At 39.9% G+C, this 25,048-nt stretch overlaps 1 protein-coding gene across 2 annotated transcripts in view; it reads right to left on the reverse strand.

The window, feature by feature from the left end:
• Positions 1-5,438: 5,438 nt before the first annotated feature.
• MIPEP (mitochondrial intermediate peptidase) overlaps positions 5,439-25,048 on the reverse strand; it is a 62,075-nt gene continuing 42,465 nt past the window's right edge. The window contains exons 15-19 of one of the 2 annotated variants that reach the window (XM_087721224.1): positions 24,202-24,276; positions 21,447-21,566; positions 12,466-12,587; positions 9,877-9,950; positions 5,439-5,645 (exon numbers count right to left, since the gene is read on the reverse strand). In XM_087721224.1, the coding sequence (XP_087577350.1) occupies positions 5,548-5,645; positions 9,877-9,950; positions 12,466-12,587; positions 21,447-21,566; positions 24,202-24,276 (489 nt within the window). In that variant the 3' untranslated portion in view covers positions 5,439-5,547. The remainder of the gene's footprint in view (positions 5,646-9,876; positions 9,951-12,465; positions 12,588-21,446; positions 21,567-24,201; positions 24,277-25,048) is intronic. The other variant, XM_087721225.1, reaches the window with a different exon arrangement.

A 25,048-nucleotide genomic window follows, 5' to 3' on the forward strand; every position in this document is an offset into this window, starting at 1 on the left:
CACCAGGTCCTGCTGTGCTATGCTGTGCTGCCTTGTTGTATATATTCCCAGTAGGATCACCCAAGGCCATCCTAATACTTAGGAACAGTAATATAGGAAGATGCTGGAGGCAGATGATCACTTTAGTGGCAATGGCAAAGGCATAAATGAATATTGTTTGGAGAAGAGTCCTAGTGGACAACCATTTAAATAGGAGCCAGCCGTGTGCAGCAGCTTCCAAAAAAGCCAACACAGTTCTAGGCTGCATAAACAGAGGGATAGAATCAAGATCACGTGAAGTGTTAATACCACTTTATAAGGCCACACTTGGAATACTGCATTCAGTTTTGGTCACTACGATGTAGAAAAGATGTGGAGACTCTGGAAAGAGTGCAGAGAAGAGCAACAAAGATGATTAGGGGACTGGAGGCTAAAACATATGAAGAACGGTTGCAGGAACTGGGTACATCTAGTTTAATGAAAAGAAGGACTAGGGGAGACATGATAGCAGTGTTCCAATATCTCAGGGGTTGCCACAAAGAAGAGGGAGTCAAACTATTCTCCAAGGCACCTGAGGGTAGAACAAGAAGCAATGGGTGGAAACTAATCAAGGAGAGAAGCAACTTAGACCTGAGGAGAAATTTCCTGACAGTTAGAACAATTAATCAGTGGAACGGCTTGCCTCCAGAAGTTGTGAAAGCCCCAACACTGCAAGTATTTAAGAAGATGTTGGATAGCCATTTGTCTGGAATGGTATATGGTTTCCTGCCTAGGCAGGGGGTTGGACTAGAAGACCTCCAAGGTCCCTTCCAATTCTGCTATTGTATTGTATTGTATTGTAAGACAATAACAAAGCACTCTTGTATTTTTATAAGAAAACCACGTAGCTAGAAAAATCTAAAATGATTGACAATATAATGTCAGTTGATGGGCCCTTCAGGTCAGATGGTACTCAATATAAACTCAATATAAGAGCCAAGGTGGCGCAGTGGTTAAATGCAGCACTGCAGGCTACTGCTAGATCAGCAGGTCAGCGGTTCAAATCTCACCGGCTCAGGGTTGACTCAGCCTTCCATCCTTCCGAGATGGGTAAAATGAGGACCCAGATTGTTGGGGGCAATATGCTGACTCTCTGTAAACCGCTTAGAGAGGCCTGAAAGGCCTATGAAGCGGTATATAAGTCTACTGCTATTGCTATTGCTATTGCTAAAATATGAGCATAAATTCCTCATCAGAATCAGTTTGGTGTAGTGGTTAAGGTGCGGGTCTAGAAACCAGGTGACTGTGAGTTCTAGCCCCATCTTAGGTATGAAAGCCGGCTTGATGATCTTGGGCCAGTCACTCTCTCTCAGCCCAATTCACCTCACAGGATTGGTGTGGGGAAAATAGGAGAAAAAAAAGGAATATTAGCCATGTTCACCATCTGAGTTATTTATAAAAGATAATAAAGGTGGGGGTAAAAACCTTAAACAAATTAAAATAAACATGCTATTGAAGATGAGCTGATGATCTTTTGGAGTACTAATGGCATCCTAAGGTGGCTAGATAAACGCCTTTCTTTTTGATGTTGCTATATGGGGAAAAAATAGAACATAACAAACATGAACATGAGAAAGCTCAACACAGTGAAACAAACCAATTACAAACTCATCAGAGATAGGTTTATGCCAGTTTGCCCCAGATCGGGCGAACCGACAGTGGCGGTGGTGGGAGGTTCCACCCAACCGCCTGGACGCTTCTGTGCATGCGCAGAAGCATTGTGCGCGCACGCAGAAGCAAACCGGTAGTAAAATAAATTGGAAACCCACAACTGAAACTGGTGTCTTAGGGATCAGGAAATTGAGGTGGAAGGGATCAGTCATTGATCCGCCAGAATCAAGCAATTCAAACAGGAAGTCGGGAAATCAAACCTTTCATTACTTAGGACAGGAAAAACAAAACAGAAATGGTGGAAAAAGGCAATTCCTCGGGTAACCTGGTCCCAAGCTATGTAGGGCTTTAAAGGTGACAACCACAACCTTGAATTGCTCCCAAAAACAATCCGGTAACAAATGCAGCTCTTGAAGAAATGAGATTGTATGTGCTGTATATCTGGCACCATTTATTACCCACACAACCACATTCTGCATTCCTAAATACTCTGTAGAGGCAACCCACGTAGTGTGTGTTGCAATAGTCTAAACAAGAGTATGAGTTTGTCACTCTTTTCTGTGTAGAAAAAGAAAGGCTAGTGTTGGTTCTGTCATTATTGTACCGTTTCCCTGAAAATAAGACCTCCCTGGATAATAAGCCCATCGGGCTTTTGAGCACATGAGCTAAAATAAGCCCTCCCACAAAATATTGCAACACAGCAGCAGCCATGAGGTGACCACGCTCGCTGCCTCCTGCACCTCAAAAATAATAAGCCCGCCCTGAAAATACGGCCAAGCACTTATTTCAGGGGTCAAAAGAAAATAAGACCCTGTCTTATTTTTGAGGAAAAACGGTAACACGGGGTATCAGACTCAAGGCCCGCAGGCCACATCCAGCCCATGGGGTACTTAGATCTAGCCCTTTAAGATGGAATGGGGCTGACCGGGAAATGAGGGACCAGCCCACATGGCTCACCCCAGTTCTGTTTTTGCGGGCAGAAGGTTTCAGGAGGCAGTCACAGCCAAAAATGGAGATTGGGAGCCCGTTTTCGCGGAGAGTGTGCTCGGGTCCCCACAGGGGCCGACATGAGTGACATTGAATTGGCCATGTCCACTCCACACCCACGAGGTCAAACACAACCCTGATGCGGCCCTCAATGAAACTGAGTTTGACACCCCTGTTCTAACCCTATTTATTGCAACCTAAATCTAATAATTTAAAATGAACTGTACTCTTCATAAAACCTTCTACTTAAAAGAAAATACGATTCGTTCCCCAGAGTTATAGTGAGAGCCAAATTAAGTGCAAAGCATTAACGTGCTCAATTAATTGCATGACTTCCTGCCATTGTGATGGAAGCATGTTAAGCACGCATGGACTCCTCTATTTAAACAACAACAACAGGATCAGAATGGCAAAGAAGAACTGCATCGATGCGCTTGAAAAAGGAGTGCCCTACATAGATTGTTGGAAATGGGAAGCAGGCCCTGAGTGACAAGCTTTAAAAACATACTTGTAAAGCTTAGAAAAGGCTTTAAGGAACAAAATTATGTGCCTTGGGCAACCACAAGAGCTTGCCACTGGAAAGCTCCTGGGGGGGGGGGGCAGGGAGAGACGGCTACTTCTTGCATAAAGTGATCCAGCCAGCATTGATCCTCTGGTCTGCAACTCACAGGGAAAACAAAATATTTAACATTGCTTTTTTCTGCTCCCAGATACTTTTAACAGTGCATTGTTTCATTCAGTGTTAATTTCCTTTTTGCTTTCCTCATTTTCATCCCCTGACCTATACATTGGGGAGTAGAGTATTGAAATCAAATGCAAGACTTAAAAGAGAACTTCAAAGAGACAAAACTGCTTTCTGAGCCCAGCAACCTGATTTAATCAATTTAGGCATAATCATTTTGAATCTTGAGCATCTATCCCAGTTGCAAAGAAAAATAGTATTAAGGTAAAGGTTCCCCTCGCACATGTGTGCTAGTCGTTCCCGACTCTAGGGGGCAGTGCTCATCTCCGCTTCAAAGTCAAAGAGCCAGCGCTGTCCGAAGACGCCTCCATGGTCATGTGGCTGGCATGACTAAATGCCGAAGGCGCACGGAACGCTGTTACCTTCCCACCAAATGTGGTTCCTATTTTTCTACTTGCATTTTTATGTGCTTTCGATCTGCTAGGTTGGCAGAAGCTTGGACAAGTAACGGGAGCTCACTCCATTATGCGGCGCTAGGGATTCAAACTGCTGAACTGCCGACCTTTTTTTAAGCATATATTTAAATATATATGCAACTTTTTTATTTATGTACTCTGCAGCAAGTTTCATTAGGAATACAGACACGTAGAGACACTTATTCCCTTGCATTCCTTGAAGCTAATGCATTATTATTTTCCCTTATTTTCTAATTAGTAGTGATGCTTTGCTCTGTCTCCTTCATGAAACTGCCAGATGGGATTCTGTATTTTCATCTTATTGTATCTTTCTTGTTCAAGATATGGCCTTTTGGTGACCTGGGAATTATGAATGCTTTCATGTTAGTGATTCAGCCTTGTGATGAATGGCAAACTAACTGGGGGAAAATTAAGACATGCGAAGGTTCAGAGCAGTCAACGTTTTCCCAAAGCTGCATAAAGGAAATCAGTTGCTCCCTTTGTTATGTGGCACTCAGTTGAGGAACATAACAGGAAGTTCAATGTAGCAGGAATGGGATACTTCAGAAAGAAATGTTATGTGGTAAGAGAAGAATGAATGTTGATTGAACATAAAAGGGGATGACCGGTATGAAAGCAGCACATTCGGGTGATTTAATCATACAGAAGGACTGAACAAGGATTGGACCCTAAAACAAATATATGAGAGAAGAGAGAACATGTTAAAATATTCATGACCGTCAAGAGACATGGGAAAAAGGTCAGCCAATGAATAAGCATAGCAACTAAGTCAGCCAATGGGAGCTTAAACTTTCTGAGTCTGTGCAAAGAATTGAAACAGAAACTTAAGCTTGAGTCTGGGCGTGGCTTAGCTGAGAATAGAAACTGAAATTAGACTAAGCTCTGAGTCTGCTGCTCTGAGAAGTAAACTAGCACTCCGTCTGGGCTTGTCTGCTGATATGAAAGTAACTGCTTGTGTTTGCCTGTAACGCTCCTGCCTTGTGTTTACTTGGAAGAACCACCTGTTGGTATTGTACATTGATTCATCTATTCTTATGTATATAAAGAAGTTAATGAACCCAGCTGAATCAGTTATCTGTATGTGCTCTCTGGAGTTGAATGTATGGAACAAACTCTGACAGTACAGAATGAGAGGAGGGGGGGGGGAATCATGGTTGTGTAGGGTTGATGAAATTCTTAAAAAGAAAATGACAAGAAATGTAGAGAACAAAAGGCCAATACAAAGTAGTAGATGAATACATGGTACAATCAAGAATGAAAAAGTAAGTTGAGGTATGTAAATGGTGTTTACGTAAACTAGATTAAGGTGTATTTTCTTTTGCTTACTACCACTTAACCCAGTGTTTCTCAACCTTGGCAACTTTAATCCTGGGGACTTCAACTCCCAGGAGTTGAATTCTGGGAGTTGAAGTCCCCAGGACTTAAAGTCGCCAAGGTTGAGAAACACTGACTTAACCTTTGTACATGGCATGTTGGCGATGGGTATGTATGAAACCTGCTTGTTGTACTGAGGACATATAACACGTCTGCTTTTTCTGAACTTGTGTGAGAGAAGCAGTTATTTTAGTATACACAAAAGCAAATAAAAATAATCCCAAATAAGTGAATGCTGCACAAAACATGCTTAAGGTCTTATCTTTCTATAAAGAAAAAAAAAACAGCCGTTTTACTTTTCAAGTAAAGCATTTATTTGATATACACCTTGTTTTTACAAAAGCCAACTTCTATGTACACTGTCAATACATTCAAAAACTTTCAGAATATTCTTCTCTGTTATTCAGAATCCATAAAGAACGTTTCAAAGTCTTGATCTAAGTCCGATACAAGAGCTTCCACAAAATCTTCCACTGATGGTTGCTTCTGTAGCATACCTAGGAAATATGAAAGGGAGATAACTCAGAATGAATTGAATGTTGATTCTAAACACCTGATAAAAATTAACCATAACTGAAAGTACAAGTCCCACCACAGTAACAAAAAATAAATAAAAAACATGGTAAAAAAACAACAACAAGTCCCACCACAGTGAATTGTCGTAACAAAGCTTTCCGGGTCTTCTGCCTTGAAACCTGGAATCAGGGGATTGAATTGGAAATGCCAAATTATCAACAACTAACACTTTATTCCCCAAATAGCAACAAGGGATTAAATCTACTATTTTCAAAAGAAATGTTAAGAAAATATAAGCCTGTCCTTCGTCTTGAACTATTCATTCTTCTTCCAAATATTTATCTTGCAATTCCATTTTCTAGAGACATGCAGTATTCAGATCTAAATCTGGAAAGCAGGTTTTGGATTTGATGTCCACTTCCACTTTATTTCTCAAACTTAATTTTAACAGGAGTGACTGAATAAAAATAAAGTTTGAGTCCCTTTCTCAAAGGAATGCCTTGAGCACGGGTATCAGGCAAGCAGAATCATGGCCTCTCCGTCAACTACGAGATACCCACCCGGGGGAGAGGGGGGGGGAACGGGAAATGATAAATAGTTTTGATGCAAGTCCATGGAACATTACGCGGGAAGGGTCGTCTAAGGAGTGGGCGGATGTTTCAGCTTATGTGTATTTCTTGATTTCGTCATACAAGACTAAGACGAAAGCACCTCCCATTCCTCTGAGGACGTTGGACCACGCGCCCTTGAAAAACGCTTTCCCGCCTTGGATTTGATGTCATTCCTCCCTCCCTCCCTCCCAATTTCTATCGCTGCTTATCACATGGCAGTAACTCTAGACAGCAACAATTTAATCCAAATTGTAAATGACTGAAATCACAAATAGCAATTCCAATTTGTAGTGAGGCAACATTAACCAGCAGAGTTGGCGGAAGAGATGGGTTTTTAACATCTTGTGTTGTGAAAAACTAAGAATGTTGGGGCCATTCATTATTTCCAGAGACATGTTTACAAGGCATGACTCCCAAGTCCAACAAGATGATATTGTTTCATGGAAGGGACATGGAGCAGGCCTTACCTGCTAAATCTAACGGGCAGGTGGAGACCTGCCAATAGTTCTTTAAAAGAAGTTATGTCTTTTCTGGGCTTAAAAATATACGTTAGATTGAAGGCGACAATAAAGAATACTTTTAGGAATACCATACAAGCCTACAATCCTCATTCATGTTCACTAGAGGAACAAACCACCTCAATAGTTCTTTTGTGCTCATCAGTCACTTTTGCATTCAATATACATTCCTTCAGCAACAATTCATTCTTAACCTATCTGTTCTTGTTTTACCCTGCAAACTTCATCCCACTGCATTCAACATTTATGTTCCTCTTGACATATTCCACTCTTCTATATGACTGTGGGCAGAAGTACATTCTTATACACAGCTATTTTCATTCCTTCTGGTAAACATTTATTCTTTTCTACAGACTATATACCACATCTTTGCTACCAACATCTGCACATCACAGTTGTTTTTTTTCATCTGTTTCTCATCTTCCATAAACATTCCGCCAAAGTACACAGGTTCATCTACTCGCTCTAGTTTCCTGCCATTTATATATAATTTGCAATACTTTGCCTCATTTCCCACTTCAAGCAAAGCTACTTTGCTCCTTGATACATTGATGATCTGATATAGTCACCAATTATATCGGATCATCAATATATGTAGCCCCAAATTTCCATGCTAACCAAGGCAGTTAAGTAAGTTCTGCCTCCTTTTATGACATTTTTTTTTGGCCACAGTTGTTAAGCAAATCACTGCAGTTGTTAGTCAGCATATTTCTCCCAACAATCTGGGTCCTCATTTCACCGATCTCGGAAGGACAGAATGATGAGTCAACCTTGAGCCTGGTGAGATTCAATCTAGCAATAGCAATAGCAGTTAGACTTATATACCGCTTCATAGGGCTTTCAGCCCCCTCTAAGCGGTTTACAGAATCAGCATATTGCCCCCAACAATCCGGGTCCTCATTTTACCCACCTCGGAAGGATGGAAGGCTGAGTCAACCTTGAGCCGGTGAGATTTGAACAGCCGAACTGCCAAACTGCTAGCAGCCGGTGATCAGCGGAAGTAGCTATACTCTAACCACTGCGCCACCATGGCTCATAATATCTACTATTTCTCTTTCAATCCTTTTTCATGCCTGATTCAAACATTTATGTGCAAGTAAGAGAGAAGAGAGGCAGCTGGTATAGTGGTTAAAGACCCTGCGCTAGAAATCAGAAGTCAAAAGTTCTAGTTCCACCCTAGACAGGATGACCTTGGGCCAGGAACTGTCTCCCAGTCCTAGGTATATGTTAATGGCAAAGTGCTTCTGAAATCTCACCAAGAAAGCTGCATTGATTAGTCCAGGTGATTGCCAGGAGTCAAAGACTGGTATGAAGGAATGCCAGTCTCTTCATCCCTCCTCTCCCCAGAAAAGACTTACTGGTTCCAGAACTTTTCATACGTTGGAAGGGCAGAGGACACATACAAAACAAATGCCCTCATACTGCTGGCATGAGGTTTTGATACACAAAATAAATTTTGTGTTTCCAGGGCTGCCTTTTGTGGAGAAAAGAGAGCTTTTCCATAAACAAAACAGGCTAGCAGGATCAGCAAAGACACTCCCAGAACAGAACAGCCAACCTGAATGCTGTGGCATCTCTTTTCTTTGCCTTAATTGCTAACTGGCTTGGAAGCATTATCTGGCTTAGTCACGCCAAAGGTGGGCAGAGTTTATTTAAAACAGCCTTCAACACCAATGCTGTCGGTGTCTGCCCTAATCTCAGTGATATCCAAAGGATGAATGGTGTGTCGTGACTTTGTGATGCAATCTCCATTCTTTTATATTTGTAACACAAGAGGCATAATTTGCGTCGAGGCATGCATTTTGTCACTGCATCTACCTATGACTAATACATATCGCATAACACTAAAAAAAGGTCAAACGGCCTACTTTGATAGTTTGTAGAATATTCTCAAATTTGTTACATCCAGAGATAGTATTTTCCAACTGCAATTTACCGTATTTTTCAGAGTCTAAGAAGCACCAAGATTTTGAAGAGGCAAATGAAAAATTTTGTTTTGCACTCTGCAGATCTCCCAAAAACGGCCCGTTTTTTTTCTCTCTTCAAAAGAAGGGTATGAATAGCCTTTAGGAGGCTTGTAGAGTGCTCCTGAGGGGTGCCCCCCCAAAAAATGAGCAAAAAAGCTAACCTGTTTTTCACGGAAACAGGCCCGTTTTTTGTCAAAAAAAGGGCATGCATAGCCTTTAGGGGGCTTATAGAGTGTTTCTGGGGGCTGGGGGAGCAAAATTGAGGAAAAAAACGCCCCATTTATCGCTCATTTCTGCCCTCCCCAGCCCCCAGGAGCATTCTGAAAACCTCCTAAAGGCTATGCACGGCCATTTTGGTGAAAGTGGTGGGGTTTAAAAAATGCTGTATTCAGTGTATAAGACGCACCCAGATTTTCAGCCTTTTTTTTTTTAGGGAAAAGGGTGCATCTTGTACTCTGAAAAATACGGTAAGTCAAACTGTAATTTAAATAGCTTCTCTGCTTTTTTTAGCAGAGAATGCTGGGAAACGATGCACTGGTCTTTGTAGTTTAAACAATCAATGATGATTCAGAACATCTGCTCTTTTATATATAGAAGGAAAAGACACAGCCTAACACACACACACACACATACACGCCTTTCTTGTGTCATTAACATTTTAAAAAGTTACATTAGGAAAATTCCGATATAGTTTAACATTAGAGAAACAAACTTTATAAAAACACTATTTCTCTCTGATGTGAATCATTCCTTTAGAACTGCCAACATAAATATAACTTTAGTACACAATTTAGAGTAGTACCTAGTAAATTGCTCAATATCCTCGGATATTTGGTTTTCTTTCTCCAATTCTTCTTCTCCTTCTAGTAATACTATGGAATGCTTCAAGCTAAATTGAAATCTTCCACTGAAGCCTTTAATATGTATCTACAAGAGTCAACTAGCTTGAATATGCATTTTTGTGTGTACAATAGTGGCACATGTGCATTTTTTTAAGGCAAATGTTCATAAGGATTTTTAAAAGGTACAATTGGAATCATGCTGAATTACAAAGCATGGTCATTCCTAAATGTATACTGAGGAAAAGCAATAAAAGGGTGACAATATTTATATTACCTTGAACCATGAGCACCGGTTCTTTGCCACCGCCATGTGCCAGCATTTCTTGCCGATAACGTTCACCCATTGCTCTGTAGGAAGAGATAGCATTATGGTTCCAGTTATCTGCAATCACAACCAGTTATTCAACTTCGTGTCACGCTTCTCTCCAAGTTCCCCACTAAACTATCAAAAAACCAAATATCTAATTATTTAGAATTTATATCTTGTATATTCATTCCAGAAAAGCACTCAATAAATAAATTTACAATAGAGCACAATAGACATATTACTGTATTTTTGGAGTATAAGACACACCTTTTTCCCTCCAAAAAGAGACTGAAAAACTGGGTGCGTCTTACACCCTGAATTCAGCATTTTTTGCCTCCTGAAACCCCGCCCCCTTCACCAAAATGGCCATGCAGAGCCTGCAGGAGGCTTTCAGAGAGCTCCTGGGGGCTGGGGAGGGCAGAAATGAGCGAAAAACAGGCCGTTTTTTGCTCAGTTTTGTCCCCCAGCCCCCAGGAGTATAAGCCTCCTAAAAGCTATGCATGCAATTTTTTTGACGAAAAATGGGCCATTTTTGGGAGGTCTGCAGAGTGCAACCCCCCCCCCTTTTTGCCTCTTCAAAACCTTGGTGCATCTCATACTCCAAAAAATATGGTATAACGAATTAGTGGTGCAAGAGAAATGGCAGCTCCTGACCATTTGACATGCTGATGGGAACTGATGGCAATTGTACTAAAGAAGAACTGAAGCATCACTGTACTAAGGATAAAATAATATAGTCCCGTGATGGTGAACCTATGGTACATGTGCCTGAAATAGCACATGGACTCGTATCGCCTGGTATGCGCAGCGTCGCCAGTTCCTCTTCCAGGTTTCTAGCGCACATGTGCACACAATGATCAGTTGGCCTTTGTGCGTACAGAAGTGCTGGAAACCAGAAGAGCTGGCCTTCCATTTTCTGGTGGCTAGCTGATCGGCATGTGCATATGTGCAGAGGTAACCAAAAGGCGTTCTGGTTGGCACGCATGTGCACACCAGAAACCAGAAGTACATTTTCCGGTGTGCGCATGTCCCCTGGGCAACTCATCTTCCTGGTCGCACCCAGACTAGTGCATGTGCGAGCGAAGTGCTCCCTTTTCGGCACTTGGTGCCGAAAAGATTCGCCATCACTGTTACAGTCATATGGTAAAGGCCATTGAGTCCAGGCTCCTGAGCAATACAGGAATCCAGAGCAAAATATCTCAGGTGGCTGAGAAACCTCCATTAATTCTCTGGGAGTTTGTTTCCACTCTTGAACTGCTCTTACTGTTCAGAAGTTTTTTTCTAATCCACTTGTCTGCCATTTAAATACATTATACTATGTCTCAGACTCTGGAAGCTGAAGTTGAGGTCCTGACTACCATCTACATGACATCCTCTCATATATCCTCCCTAATTACTCAAGTCTAAATATATCCATATCCTTCAATCCTCCTTGGAAGCTTCACTGATCATCCTTGTTGTTTACTCTGAATATGGTTCCAGTTTGTTTGAATTCTTCTTAAAGTACATTACTCAGAACTGAACATCAGATTTAAGAAGTAGCCTGATCGTTAAAGAATATAGTAGAACTATTACTTTTCACGCTTGGGAAAGTATACATTATACTTCTATCGATGCACCTTCAAATTATATTTGCTTTCATTAGCAGCTACAATATGCTGCTGATTTGTATTCAGTGTGCAGTCACTGATCAGTCCAAGTATTTTTTCCCCTCAGGGACCACTATCAAACCAGGTATCTTTTCTTAGTAAGGGAGCTGCTGATGGCTATCACAAATCCTTAATCTTTTAACTTTTAAAAGTAAAGGCAATGGCCTTAACTGCCTGCCCCATTGTACACTGCATAATTATTACAAAGTCTATTTCTATTTTCAGCAGGAAAAACAGAAGGAAAAGCAATGTTGTCAGATTGTAAAATCCAATAGGGCGGAAGCATCGGGCACCACCTTGACAGAACTGACTAAGCCTGTGTGTCCCCTACTTTAAGAAGGCCAACTTGGGCACAGGTACAGTGACAGATCTTCTCTATGGTTGCCTCATTCTTCAGAACACATAATTTTATGAGATATGCTTGGCCCTTTCCTTTCCTGCATTCCATAAAAAAAACTAAAGACAATTTTATTCCTTTGGTTCTGGGTTACCTTTATGGATATATGTATTTATTGTTTTTGGTAAACTTTCCAGAATTTCCATGGAGCGGACATTCAAAATAGCACAAATGAGACTCTCAGTTTAACTCATTTTTCAGCAGATCTGAGCAGTGGAAGCATCTTATCACACCCTACATGCCTGAATACACCAGCTGAAGTTCCAAAATGTTTTTTTTTCTTGAATTTCTCCCATATGCAGAGGTGTAGTGCATTTGGGCATCTATATAAACCAATGCCACAGTAGATCCCCATCTCAACTCAATTTGCAATAAATACCACACTCCGGGTTTGATTAAAAAAAAAAATGTTAACAAGGAAAAGAGCAGCATAGTTGAAACAGTTCAATGAGACCTGAGGGTTAATCAACACTTCTTTTTTTAAATAAAAAAATACAGTTTACTTTATACCTGTTGAATGGATCCCGTGCAAAACACTGCTTCCATACCATAGATGATACAGCCCTAGACATGAGGTAGGAATAATATTTAGCGCCATAACCCACAAGGTGGCTGAATCGGAGTTGCCAGGCCTGTACATGAAACAGAATTAAAAGGGAGAAATTCACATTTTCAATGATTTTTGCTCTGAAACTAAAGTAAGATAAGTAAAGGTAGATCTTTGCTGCCATTCAAAGAACATTTTCCCACTTATCCAAATATAAACATGGAAATAAATTACTGTCAGCCCTTTAAAGTAGACCAGGTCAGGAAAGACAATTCGCAAGGATTATGGAAATTCTATTTTATCATTGTAGGTCAGTGATAACTAACCTTTTTTTCATCACATGCCAAAAGCATGTGAGCGCATGACATAGCATGTGAGTGCATGACATAGCATGTGCATGCCCACAATGTGGGTAAGACCCCCCACATGCATGTGCAACCCACCTACATGCATCCTGCACTCCATGCATACACACGTGACCACCACCCATTTTTTTGCTTCCAGGTTGGTGCAAGAGGTGTTCCAGGCCCAAAAGAGGGAGCAAGGGGCCTTGTGTGGAAAGCATATTTCATGATTATGATAAATTTAAATCGGTGTTAAAAACAGAGCTAAATTATATGCATATTTGTCCATATACAGATAGTCTTTGACTTACAACAGTTTGACTAGTGACTGTTCAAAGTTTCAATGGCACTGAAAAAGTGACGTATAACCGTTTTTCACATTTATGTCCATTGCACCATCACCATCAGTGGTGGGATTCAATTTTTTTTACTACTGGTTCTGTGGCGTAGTTTGGTGGGCGTGGTTTAGTGGGCGTGGCAGGGGAAGGATACTGTAAAATCCCCATTTCCTCCCAATCAGCTGGGACTCAGGAGGCAGAGAATAGATGGGGGCGGGGCCAGTCAGAAGTGGTATTTACCGGTTCTCTGAACTACTCAAAATTTCCTCTACCGGTTCTCCAGAAATGGTCAGAACCTGCTAAATACCACCTCTGATCCCAATGTCATGTGATCAAAATTCAAACGCTTGGCAACTGCTTGTTATTTATAATGGTTGCAGTGTCCTGGGGACATGTGATCACCTTTGGCAACTTTCTGACAAGCAAAGTCAATAGCAATAGCAGTAGACTTATATACCGCTTCATAGGCCTTTCAGGCCTCTCTAAGCGGTTTACAGAGAGTCAGCATATTGCCCCCAACAATCTGGGTCCTCATTTTACCCACCTCGGAAGGATGGAAGGCTGAGTCAACCCTGAGCCGGTGAGATTTGAACCGCTGACCTGCTGATCTAGCAGTAGCCTGCAGTGCTGCATTTAACCACTGCGCCACCTTGGCTCTTCATAGCAAAGCTAGATTCACTCAACAACTGTGTTACTAACTTAATAACTGAAAATGATTCATTTAAGAATTGTGGCAAGGCAGGCCATAAAACGGGGTAAACTCATTTAATAAAAGTTTCACTTAGCAACATAAATTTGGGGCTCAATTGTGGATGTAAGTTGAGGACTACCCATACACATCTATCACATGCACTAATATTAGCTAATTAATCCGGTTTTCTTTTTGTAAAATAGAAAAATAGTTAACCAAAATCTTGTTACTTAGATAGAATGCTGCACCATTCTATTATTTGGGACTTACTCTCAATGTTTCCAAATAATCTAGCATTCTACTCCCTGTGATAAAACTCTACCATTTTTTCTCAAAGGGTCATTGATCTTGTTTTTTATAAAGTGCTTGCTCTTCTAAAATAAAGTGTTCCTTATGTTCTACCAACAAACAACTATTCTTTCTATAATTGCTTGCAGGCTGCATGCAACATAAAAAGAAGACATTAAACAAAAAGCATATTTTAGCTTTCAAATTAAAATCAGCATTTTTTTTTCTCCCCAAGTAACTTTCCTAAACCAGAGTCTGATAATATCTTCAGCTTCAACTTAGATTATTCTACATCTAGAGCAAAAATATTTTGGCAGCAGCATGTATACTTCCCCCCACTCCCCCACTTTACCTAGTCTCTTTCCCATAATACAAAACACGCAGCACATTTAAAATTAAACAACAGAGTACAGTATGTAAGGGGTTTTTTTAAAAAAAAGTTTTGATGTGCAATAAACTTTTTCACCTGAGGGTTTAATAGAGGAGAAGGTTTAATGTTTGCTGTATTGTTTGAACAGAACTGGGGTTCTGAATTATTTCCCAAACGGACTGACAAAATTGTGAAAATATACCTTTTTTTAAACAATTTTGGATTCCCCCCACCCCTCAAGAGCCTGATAATGAAAGAATTATTTTGATCTTCCAAGGAAGCGGTTTTCAAATGTTCCTTTTTTGAGGAAACCACTTTTGCTTGAGGACAACTCTAGAGCACTGGAACCACTGCTGGCTGAGACTTGCCTTCCTCCCAAGGAAACTGACTAGACAAAGCTCAACCTGGCAGATTAAGAAATTCCTTTTATTTCATCTTAATCTTACAAGAATAGAAGAGTAGATCATTTTCTTGTCAAGTGGGGCCGTCCGTGCATGTGCACTGGCTGGCCACTCACACGACCTGGCGGCAATTAGACCACGGTCTAGGAGTGGGCCATGGCCCACAGGTTGGGGACCCTTGATCTATAGTATTATGAACAAGGACAATTTTAAAACAAAAACAGAAATATAAAAACATTAGGCTAAGAATTTCAGAATACAATTTTGTTTTTCAGTGCCTTACTACATGTCTCTGAGATGCATCATGTCTAAGAATATTTACCCATGCAGTGTGGCTCTATTACTATTATCTTTTACATCTGTTCCTCTACCTTCCTTTATTGATATGATGATGATGATTACTTTGATATTATTATTACTTTGTTGTTTTGCATGTGAGAGCTTACACATTGAAGACAAATTCCTTATGTGACTACTGTGCTTGACCAATGAAGTATTCTTTAGGAACGTTACTATATGCCTCTGAGATGCTGAGACAGAGAGAGATCCTGCTTCTAACCTAGTAGTTAACTCTTCAAGACTAATTGCCCTTCCCCATCCTCTATAATTTTAGCCAATCCCCCTTTAAATCTATCCAGGTTAGTGATCATTACCAAATATTGAGTTAATGAATTCCATAGGCTAATTGTGCACTGCATGAAGAAATAGTTTGTTTTGTCTGTTCTAACATCTCGAATACGTTATATTCAGTTCCTTTTTTCCGAACTAAAAAATCCCTACCATTCTAGGTCCCATTCTTATAGATAAGGTGTTGAGGCCACTTGATTATTTAAACTGCCTTCTTTTGTACCTTTTCCAACTCCAAAATCATGTAAAGTGCTTCTATTGATGCCCCTCTAAAACAGAATGTGACTGTGTCTTAGAAAAGCTCTATAGAAGTTTTAGTTTGTCCAAAATATTTTTTAATTGAAGCGCATCTATAAAAATGTAAGATGATAAAATAATGTATTTCATAGAATTAATTTGTCAATGATAACAAAAACCTGATTTTGTTATCTACATAACTAGATTAGATTATTGGGGCTGAAATTTTACTTTTAAACTGCTCAAACATTGTTGAAATTTAGACAGCATACAAACTTAAAAAATAATATTTCAATTAATAGAAATGCTTTTAACTTTATGCAGTTATTAATTGTGTTTCACCATTTAAAATAGTAAGTGAAGCAGCGGCGGGATTCAATTGTTTTACTACTGGTTCTGTGGGCGGGCTTGGTGGGTGTGGCATGGCTTGGTGTGCATGGCTTGGTGGGCATGGCAGGGGAAGGATATTGTAAAATCTCCTTTCCCACACCATTCCAGGGGAAAGTTACTGCAAAATTCCCATTTCCTCCCGATCAGTTGGGACTTGAGTGGGAGAGAATAGATGGGGGCGGGGCCAGTCAGAGGTGGTATTTACCACTTCTCCAAAATACTCAAAATTTCCGCTACCGATTCTGCAGAACTGGTCAGAACCTGCCAAATACCATCTCTGAAGTTAAGCATATATGGTTTAATGCTAAAAGAACAGTAAGACATTATTAATATTTTTACCAAATTCCTATTTATAGAAGATGTCCATAGCAAACAAATATGAAGTTTCCTTTTGGATAAGGAATAGTATGATTGATTTGCTATTTTGTTAGTCTAGTGCTTCAATTAAGAAATCTATATGATAGTTAATCCCAGGTTAGTTGTCTGTCTCCTTAGAACCACAATACAATGTCACTTTGTTGGATTAAGGTTTGAGCCTGAACTATATAAAAATTTGCATTTACAAATAATAACCAAAAAGCGTGTCATATACAGGAGCAAATATATGTATATCTAGTTTACTGTGTTTCCCCAAAAATACAACCTACTCAGAAAGTAAGTCCTAGCTTAAGTCCTAGATTTTTACATGTCGGCCCAATATAAGCCCTACTCCCCATATAAGCCCTAATTAAGACTCCACCTACTCCAGGGTGCACAGATAAATATTAAGCTAGGGTGGGGATAGGGTGGTGGTGGAGCAGCCCTACTACTTACTTCAGATAGTTGTAGCCATGCCGCGCACACCTCGGTCCATTTCTTCTGCAGCTGGCAAGGCTTTTCTGAAAGCCTCTGTAGCCGATAACAGATCGATCTGGAGCTCTGTTATCAGCTTCAGAGGCTTTTAGAAAAGCCTTCCCGGCTGCAGAAGAAATGGACTTGGGTGCGTGAGTTCTGGCTGCAACTATCCGAAGCTGAAGAAGTTCCTGAAGGCCTCTGACAGGTAAAAGGAGGCAGGGGCGATGCTTCCAAGTGAAGTGAGTCAGTTTGACAATACCCCATCCTCACCCCTGAAAATAAGACCTAGTGCCTTTTTTGATGGCAAAAAATAAATAAATAAGACAGGGCCTTATTTAGGAGGAAACACGGGTATTATTTTTCAAAGTCCAAGAAAGTTATATATGCCATTTTTGCGAAAAACTGGAACAAATGAGACGAATCATATTAGAGATACATGCTTTGGGGAAGTGAGCCAAGGTATAGGATATAAAAGCAAGACAAATGACAAAAAAAAATGGTAGAAGGCTCAGGATTATTTCCAAAGAGAATTAAGACTTTGAAGATTAAAATTGGCTTTTAAGTCACCTTGTTAATAAGAGATTAACACCTGAGGCCCTAAATCTCATTTTTTTTTAATGCTGAACAGATCCCAAACTAGAATCACCGCTTCTAACCCTATCCCTTTCGCTGACTCTGTAAACTGCTTAGAGAGGGCTGAAAGCCCTATGAAGCGGTATACAAGTCTAACTGCTATTGCTATTGCTTGTATACATGGTAAAGGAGACACATTTTAACTACTTTTTGAGCCGAGGTGGCGCAGTGGTTAAATGCAGCACTGCAGGCTACTTCAGCTGACTGCAGTTCTGCAGTTTGGCTGTTCAAATCTCAGCGGCTCAGGGTTGACTCAGCCTTCCATCCTTCCGAGGTGGGTAAAATGAGGATCCGGATTGTTGTTGGGGGCAATATGCTGATTCTGTAAACCGCTTAGAGAGGGCTGAAAGCCCTATGAAGCGGTATATAAGTCTAACTGCTATTGCCATTGCTACTGAATAAAACACTAGCATTTTATGACCTAGAAAACGAAATTGCCTTCTAATTGCTCTTCTAAATTTATGAAAGCCTTGTGAACCCTGGCATTAGAAATTATTTAAGTGTTCTTTCTGTGCAATTAGAAGTCTGATATGGGGTGTGGGGTTTTTTTTTTTTTTTTTATCTGATGTGAATAAGCAATTCTTTGTGTTAACTGCGATTTTTGAAATCTAGTTTTTAAAATTAGTTTATGCAGAGTAACAAAAAGAACACGGAATAACAAGAGGATGAAATAATATTTATCCTCAGTACATATAATAGTGAACTAAGTTCTGTGGTCACATATTTGTAGACATTAATTTATCGCGTATTTGTTGACTTTGATTTAAAGTAATGTTATATTCAGTGCTATTTAGACATACTTCATAGCCTTTTGCTCATTAACATTATTACCTTTTAATAATGCAAACCTATGATTATGGAAAAATAAATTTCACTACCAGACTCAATCCAGGTGTAGGGAATTAAAGATTTAAAATCATATGTAAAAATAATAGATGGAACTCAAAAATAGAACCGTAAAAGAAGACTTTAAAAGACCCATGACATTTTGAAAAGTGAGTCAAGTAAGAGATTAAAAGGTTTCCATTTATAACGCTTCTCTGCTTTTATTAGCAACTCATAAATAAACCAAATAGGACAAGAGACATAAATATTTTTGTAGTAGTTTATATTGGAGAAGAGGAAAGGAATTTCACATGCAGTTAAGCACTTAGGTGTTTTTAGAAAGATACCATATGGGTCTTGAATACCGAAATATACCAGCTATTATGGAGCACAGGATTGACATAATAGCAGTTGGGATTTGAGAGTCTTAACTGCTAGTGAGACTAGTTACCAATATGTCCATTAGGCCTCAATGGAACTGGAATTTTGTTAATTCAGTAGTATACCTGCTTGCCATGTGACTCTGGGCAGCTAACAAAAATCACCCACTTGGGACTTAGGAGCTGGGAACTGGCCCATATATTATCTATGCTGTGTGGTGGTGACACAATGGTTAGAATACAGTATTGCAGACTAATTCTGCCAACTGCCAGCAGTTTGATCCTGACCAGCTTCAGTTGACCCAGCCTTCAATCTTCTGAGGTCAGTAAAATGAGGACCCAGATTGTTGGGGCAATAACTCTGTAAACTGCTTAGAGAGGGCTGTAAAGTACTATTAAGGAGTATATAAGTCTTAGTTAGCAATAGCAGTAGCAGTTAGACATATACTGCTTCATAGGGCTTTCAGCCCTCTCTAAGCCCTCTGACTCTAACAGAGTCAGCATATCGCCCCCACAGTCTGGGTCCTCATTTCACCCACCTCGGAAGGATGGAAGGCTGAGTCAACTTGAGCCAGTGAGATTAGAACCACTGAACTGCAGATAACAGTCAGCTGAAGTGGCCTACAGTACTGCACCCTAACCACTGCGCCACTTCGTCTCAGTTCTACTGCTATTGTTAGGTTAATTTAATGGGCCTGTTTTTAGTGTGGCTGCTGTTTTGTTTTCTGCTTTCTATACTTTTATATTTTTAATACTGTTAACCAGAGATATGCGTTTGAGATGGACAGTCATGTAACTTGAAACAATAAATAAGTTTTAAAAAGTCAAAAAAACAACAACAATGAAAACATTTTGTGCTTGCAGCAGCTTATACATCCGTAACAAATCAAACCAAATAAGGTTCCCGTAACTTGCTGGCCCAAAGCTAGGGAAAGATCCAGATCTTCAATGCTTTACAAAAGACATGCAAAAGTAGAGACATCTGGGTCTCTCTATACAAAAGCCAGATGTGCCTATTCAGGAGTAAGCTTTACTGAACTCAATGTGACTTACAGTGAAAATACAGGATTGCAATATTAATAGTCTCTATATCAGTGATGGTGAACCTTTTTGGCATCGACTGCTGAAAGGGCGTGCACTGTTTGCGCACACGCACTTGCGTGCTCATCTGGGCTGCAACTTGGAGGGCACAACCTGGGGGCATGTGCGCACCAGAAAATGAATTTCCTGTTTCCGGCACGCACATGCACACCAGTAAGCTAGTCTTCTGTGCACAACAATCAGCTGGCCGGTGTGCATGCTCACACCACGAAACGGAACACCAGCTCTTCCTTGGGCGCACTGCCGAACGCACGAAGGCCAGCTGATCATTATGCGCACATGCACGCCGGAAACCAGGAAGAGGAACGGGTGACACCACATGTGCCAGGCGACATAGCTCCACATGCCACTTCAGGCACGTGTGCCATAGGTTTGCTGAGATGGTGCAATGGTTAGAGTGCTGTACTGCAGCCACTTCAGCTGACTGTTATCTGCAGTTCGGCGGTTCAAATCTCACCGGCTCAGGGTTGACTCAGCCTTCCATCCTTCCGAGGTGGGTAAAATGAGGACCCAGACTGTGGGGGCAATATGCTGACTCTGTAAATCGCTTAGAGAGGGCTGAAAGCCCTATGAAGCGGTATATAAGTCTAACTGCTATTGCTATCATGGCTCCATATGGTGGCATTATCTATAATGTATCTTTTGAGATGCCGAAATGAAAAGTTCTTTGAAAAGAAGTCCTCGGGATTTTGAAATTAATGTTAAATGTATGAAATGATACCTATAAAGCAGCCACCACAGAGTTTTTACAGAACATTCCACAAAGAGGCTTATCCCATATTCACTTCATTATTTTTTTCCTACACTCAGCTTCTTCAAGCTGGTTTTACCCTGTATTTTAAGATACAAAGGGAACACACTTAACCAAAGCGGTAAATTACAAGCATTCCAAAGCTTAGATTTATTTTCAAAACTGATTCAAAAATGCATATGTTTTTTTAATTTCTGTTTCTGTAAACTGAATGGGCAACAATGTGTATTTGATTCTAAAATAGACCACCTGCTTTCTATAAAACATTAACAACTCACCAAAAAAAACCAACCCCACTACAAGATTACATGTAATTCTAAAAGTTCTCTCATTGATGTATGTCAGAGTATGTCCCTTTGGATATTCTATGAAGTGTACATCAAAATGCCGAAAATAATAACTGGAGAAAAGGAAATGAAAGAGAATAACATTCATCCTGTGTGCCCTCTCCTGGAAATGCCTGTAGCACCCCAAGTAGTACCCATTAATGTTGATAGGAATTTACTTAATGGGAATGCACTAAAAGTAAAACCGCAGAATGGGAAAAGTCAGGCAGTTCTTCAAATCCTAATTAGAAGAATTTTAGGAAAACATACTCATTAAGAAATCATTACAAAATACTTTCTTAATAGGATGTTGAATATGGCACTAAAAGAAAATAACTTTATGCAGTTAACACGAAGATGAAAATTGCTAACCTTTATTTTCTTAATTTTATGAGACATGCTACTCACAGTGTCAGGAACATATGGCAATCCGTAGAACTTCTCTTGTGTTTCCTTTAAAATCTCTGTGGTTGACTTTTTTAAAGGATGTTTCCCATGATATATTTGATCCAAGACAGAATAAAAAACCTAGAGAAATATATTGATAGATAAATATCTACACTCAAATGCAGAGATCCAAAACACCCACACACACCCCATTCAGAATGATTAACCAGACTTGGAGCAAAAATTTTAAAAATAAAGCTATAGTACTGTGTTTCCCTGAAAATAAGAAAGATTCTTATTTTCTTTTGACTCTTGAAATAAGCGCTTGGCCTTATTTTCAAGGAGGGCTTATTATTTTTTAGGTCCAGGAGACAGCGAGCATGGTCACCTCATGGCTGCTGCTATGTTGCAATATTTTCAGGGAGGGCTTATTATTTTGGGGATTATTTTAGTGCATGTGCTCAAAAGCCCGATAGGAATTATTATCCAGGGAGGTCTTATTTTTGGGGAAACAGGGTAGATATACGTCTTGGTTCTTCTTCAGGAAAAATAATATTGAACAACTTACATTTACAATTATTTTGTTGAGGCATTCAAGTTCTCAAGATGAATCCCGTCTACTTCTATGGGACTGTAAGTTTTATCTTTAAATAGCATATTTTTGCATAAAGTAAGCGTTTGCATGCCTGTACATTCTTATTTACAAAATCCTACCCTGTTAGAAGTTTGGGTGATGAATAAAACGGCTCTTATTTTATATATCTGAAATAAATTATAGAATGATTTCTGAAATTAAAATTAAACTTCAGATTACACACATTTAGCTTAACACTGATTTAACTGCATCCAGATATTTGAAATAAATCACCAATTATTAGCTCCATGCTCTGTAAAAGTTGGCAGAAGATTATAACATGCCTTTGCTGGGACAAGTCATTTTGCTCGACATCTTTTTATTTTTTGCTCCTAGTGTCTATTAAATGTATCTGAGAACTTTCTTGATAGGGTTTTTTTTTTTTTGCGGATGGGGAAACAAAACTTAATACATTTGATTGATTCAAGTTTGCTTTTAAAATATTTCCATATTGAAAACAAATGAAAAAGCTAGAAATATGTATGAGTTTTAATATAAAAAATAAACAGCAGTCCATCGATCTGCCTAATCCAGAAATTATTTCTCTGATGTTAAAAATAAAAACTGAGCACCTTTATCATGGATTTGGTATGCTACGTTTCCTTAACCCAACTATGGATTTGGAAGAGAAATGAAGTGGAAATAGCGAAGAATTTAAAAGTATAATTATCTAAGCCTTGATATCCTGTAGTGGCTAGGAAGGGACAGGCATGTAACCACAAATGTGTTTCAGATTATCCTTGTTTTTTGCAGGATGAGGTGGATGACCTAGGCATAACTCTTAGTCATCCTGCAATTTCCAATGCAAGCTTACATTGAAAGAACTGTCCCTTTGCCAAAAGAAAGTTTTTATGACTGTGCCATTATGACTCTTGTCCTCAAGGGAGTAAGGGCCAATTCTTTTCAGAATGGACTATTTTAAAGACAGCATATCTAGAAGAGCAAGAGTCAGCATCTTCATTGGGACTTTAGGACCACAGATGGTTTCCTTGACTGGTCAGATTCCTACTATGTGTTGTGTCGTCATCATTATCATCATTATTGCATTTTTTACGCAGGGACGGGGTCCACATTTTAGGTCAACAAGCACCATTCCATGCTACTGTGGCTTGCTAGCTGTCAGCAGAGCTGGCAACAGACTCGGACGATGAGGGGGTTGAGGAGGAACTTGGGCTAGTTCTGGAGTCTGGGAATGATGGATGCTCTGCGTAGGATGCAGAGATAGAGCCCAGGCCATCCAACATTTCCCAGCCCCTGGAGAGGCAGCTGCTTTTGGAGGCTGAGATGAGTGAGGAGGAAGAAGAGCTGGGGCCTGTTCCAGATGCACGTATGCGCAGAACAGTTAGAAGAGGTGAGCAACGGAGGACAAGGCATCGACTCGGGAAGCAAAGCATACATGGACACTGGATGGGGAATAAATAGAAGGAAAGGGGAGTGGTTGTCACAGGAGACAACAGTTCGTATTTCTGAAGATTTTGCTTATTGTGTTCGAGCCACAAAGACTGTTTGCCAGAATTTAATTTGCAGCCTTTCTCCTGGGAGCTCACAGCCTTGCAATTATTAAGGTCTATACTGCAGTTAACTCTTTGAATGATTATTGCCTGGACTTTTCGGTGGGTGAATGCAATTAATTCACAAGAGGTAAATAAGATGTTTCTTAGTGCTACAGTGTTGTTAAGATGTTGCAAAGACCCTACATCAGGGATGTCAAACTCAAAGCCTGCGGGGTACTTAGATCTGGCTTGCGGGGCTGCCCTGGGAACAACGAAGGAAAGCCCGCAGTGCCTCTGCCAGTGAAATCACGCAACCATCCCGAGCTCCATTTTCCGCTGCAATGGCCTTCTGCAACCTTCTGCCATTGAAAACGGAGCTCAAGACGACCGCATGCAGCCTTCCCGAGCTCCAGTTTTGCTGGCAGAGTGCTTGGGCCACCACAGGCACCCGACATGAGTGATGTCGAGCTGGCCATGCACACCCTGGCCATACCTACCCCAGCCCCCAAAGTCACATACAACCTTGATGTGTCCCTCAATGAAATTGAGTTTGACCTCCCTGCTCTACATTAATCACTTACATCTTACAATTTAAGACTGGTGGACTAATCAAAATATATTTAAATTCACTTTGAACCAATTAACATACCTGAAGTTGCATATCAGCGGCAGCGCATACTTTTTTAGATTCACAGAGTCTTGACACCATGTTTTTAGGTAGTGACTTTTAACAGAAAAAGAGAAGAAAAAGAGGACAAGTTTCAAACAATTTTTATTTACGATTAACAAAACAAAATAAAATGGTAATAAGGTAGGTTTGTACAATTTCCTTAAGCTAAGACTGGGTTTCTAACTGTCCTTTATGAAGAGGTGCTTAAGTTTAGCCTGACATTGTTACCTTCTTATTACTGAAAGAGAAGTATTAGGACAAGTGGAAATCCAGCCAAAAGCACTGGAGAACAGAAAACCAAAAAAAGATCCAAAACAAATACATTCTAAAAGTTAAGGTTGCATCGCAACCTGAGATATTCTTATTAAATTTCACTAAACTGTATCTTTTCAAAATATATAAATTGGCATTGTGCATGTGTAACGTCTGCAAAGATCCTGATGCTTTTGATTCAGGAAAAATGATGTCTTCTTTGGAAAAATGACTGGCTAAATTATGGAGGTGTGTTTCAATGTCTACAATAAAGTAGAATAACTTTGCATTTAAAAAGTAAATTTGATAAAGGCTTTAATTGGAAACCATTCTTGGATTACAATCTTATGCAGGGAATCATAACACATAAAATTGGGGATTGGATTTTATATCTTAATTTAATGTAAAATTTACAGTACCGATTTAATGTATTTTTTGGCTATCTAATAGTCTTTTCTTTTAATGATTTGAACTGTCTTGCCAACAATTTTAAATTTATAGCTCCATAGAGGGCTATGTTTTCCAGGTGCAGCCTGCTACTTCTTAGCCCATATAATCCTGCCTAATAAAATGA

This window comes from Thamnophis sirtalis, unplaced genomic scaffold (genome assembly GCF_051295495.1).
Source record: "Thamnophis sirtalis isolate CommonGarterSnake01/CBP01778 unplaced genomic scaffold, rThaSir2_p1.2 scaffold_8, whole genome shotgun sequence".
NCBI classification, from domain to species: domain Eukaryota; kingdom Metazoa; phylum Chordata; class Lepidosauria; order Squamata; family Natricidae; genus Thamnophis; species Thamnophis sirtalis.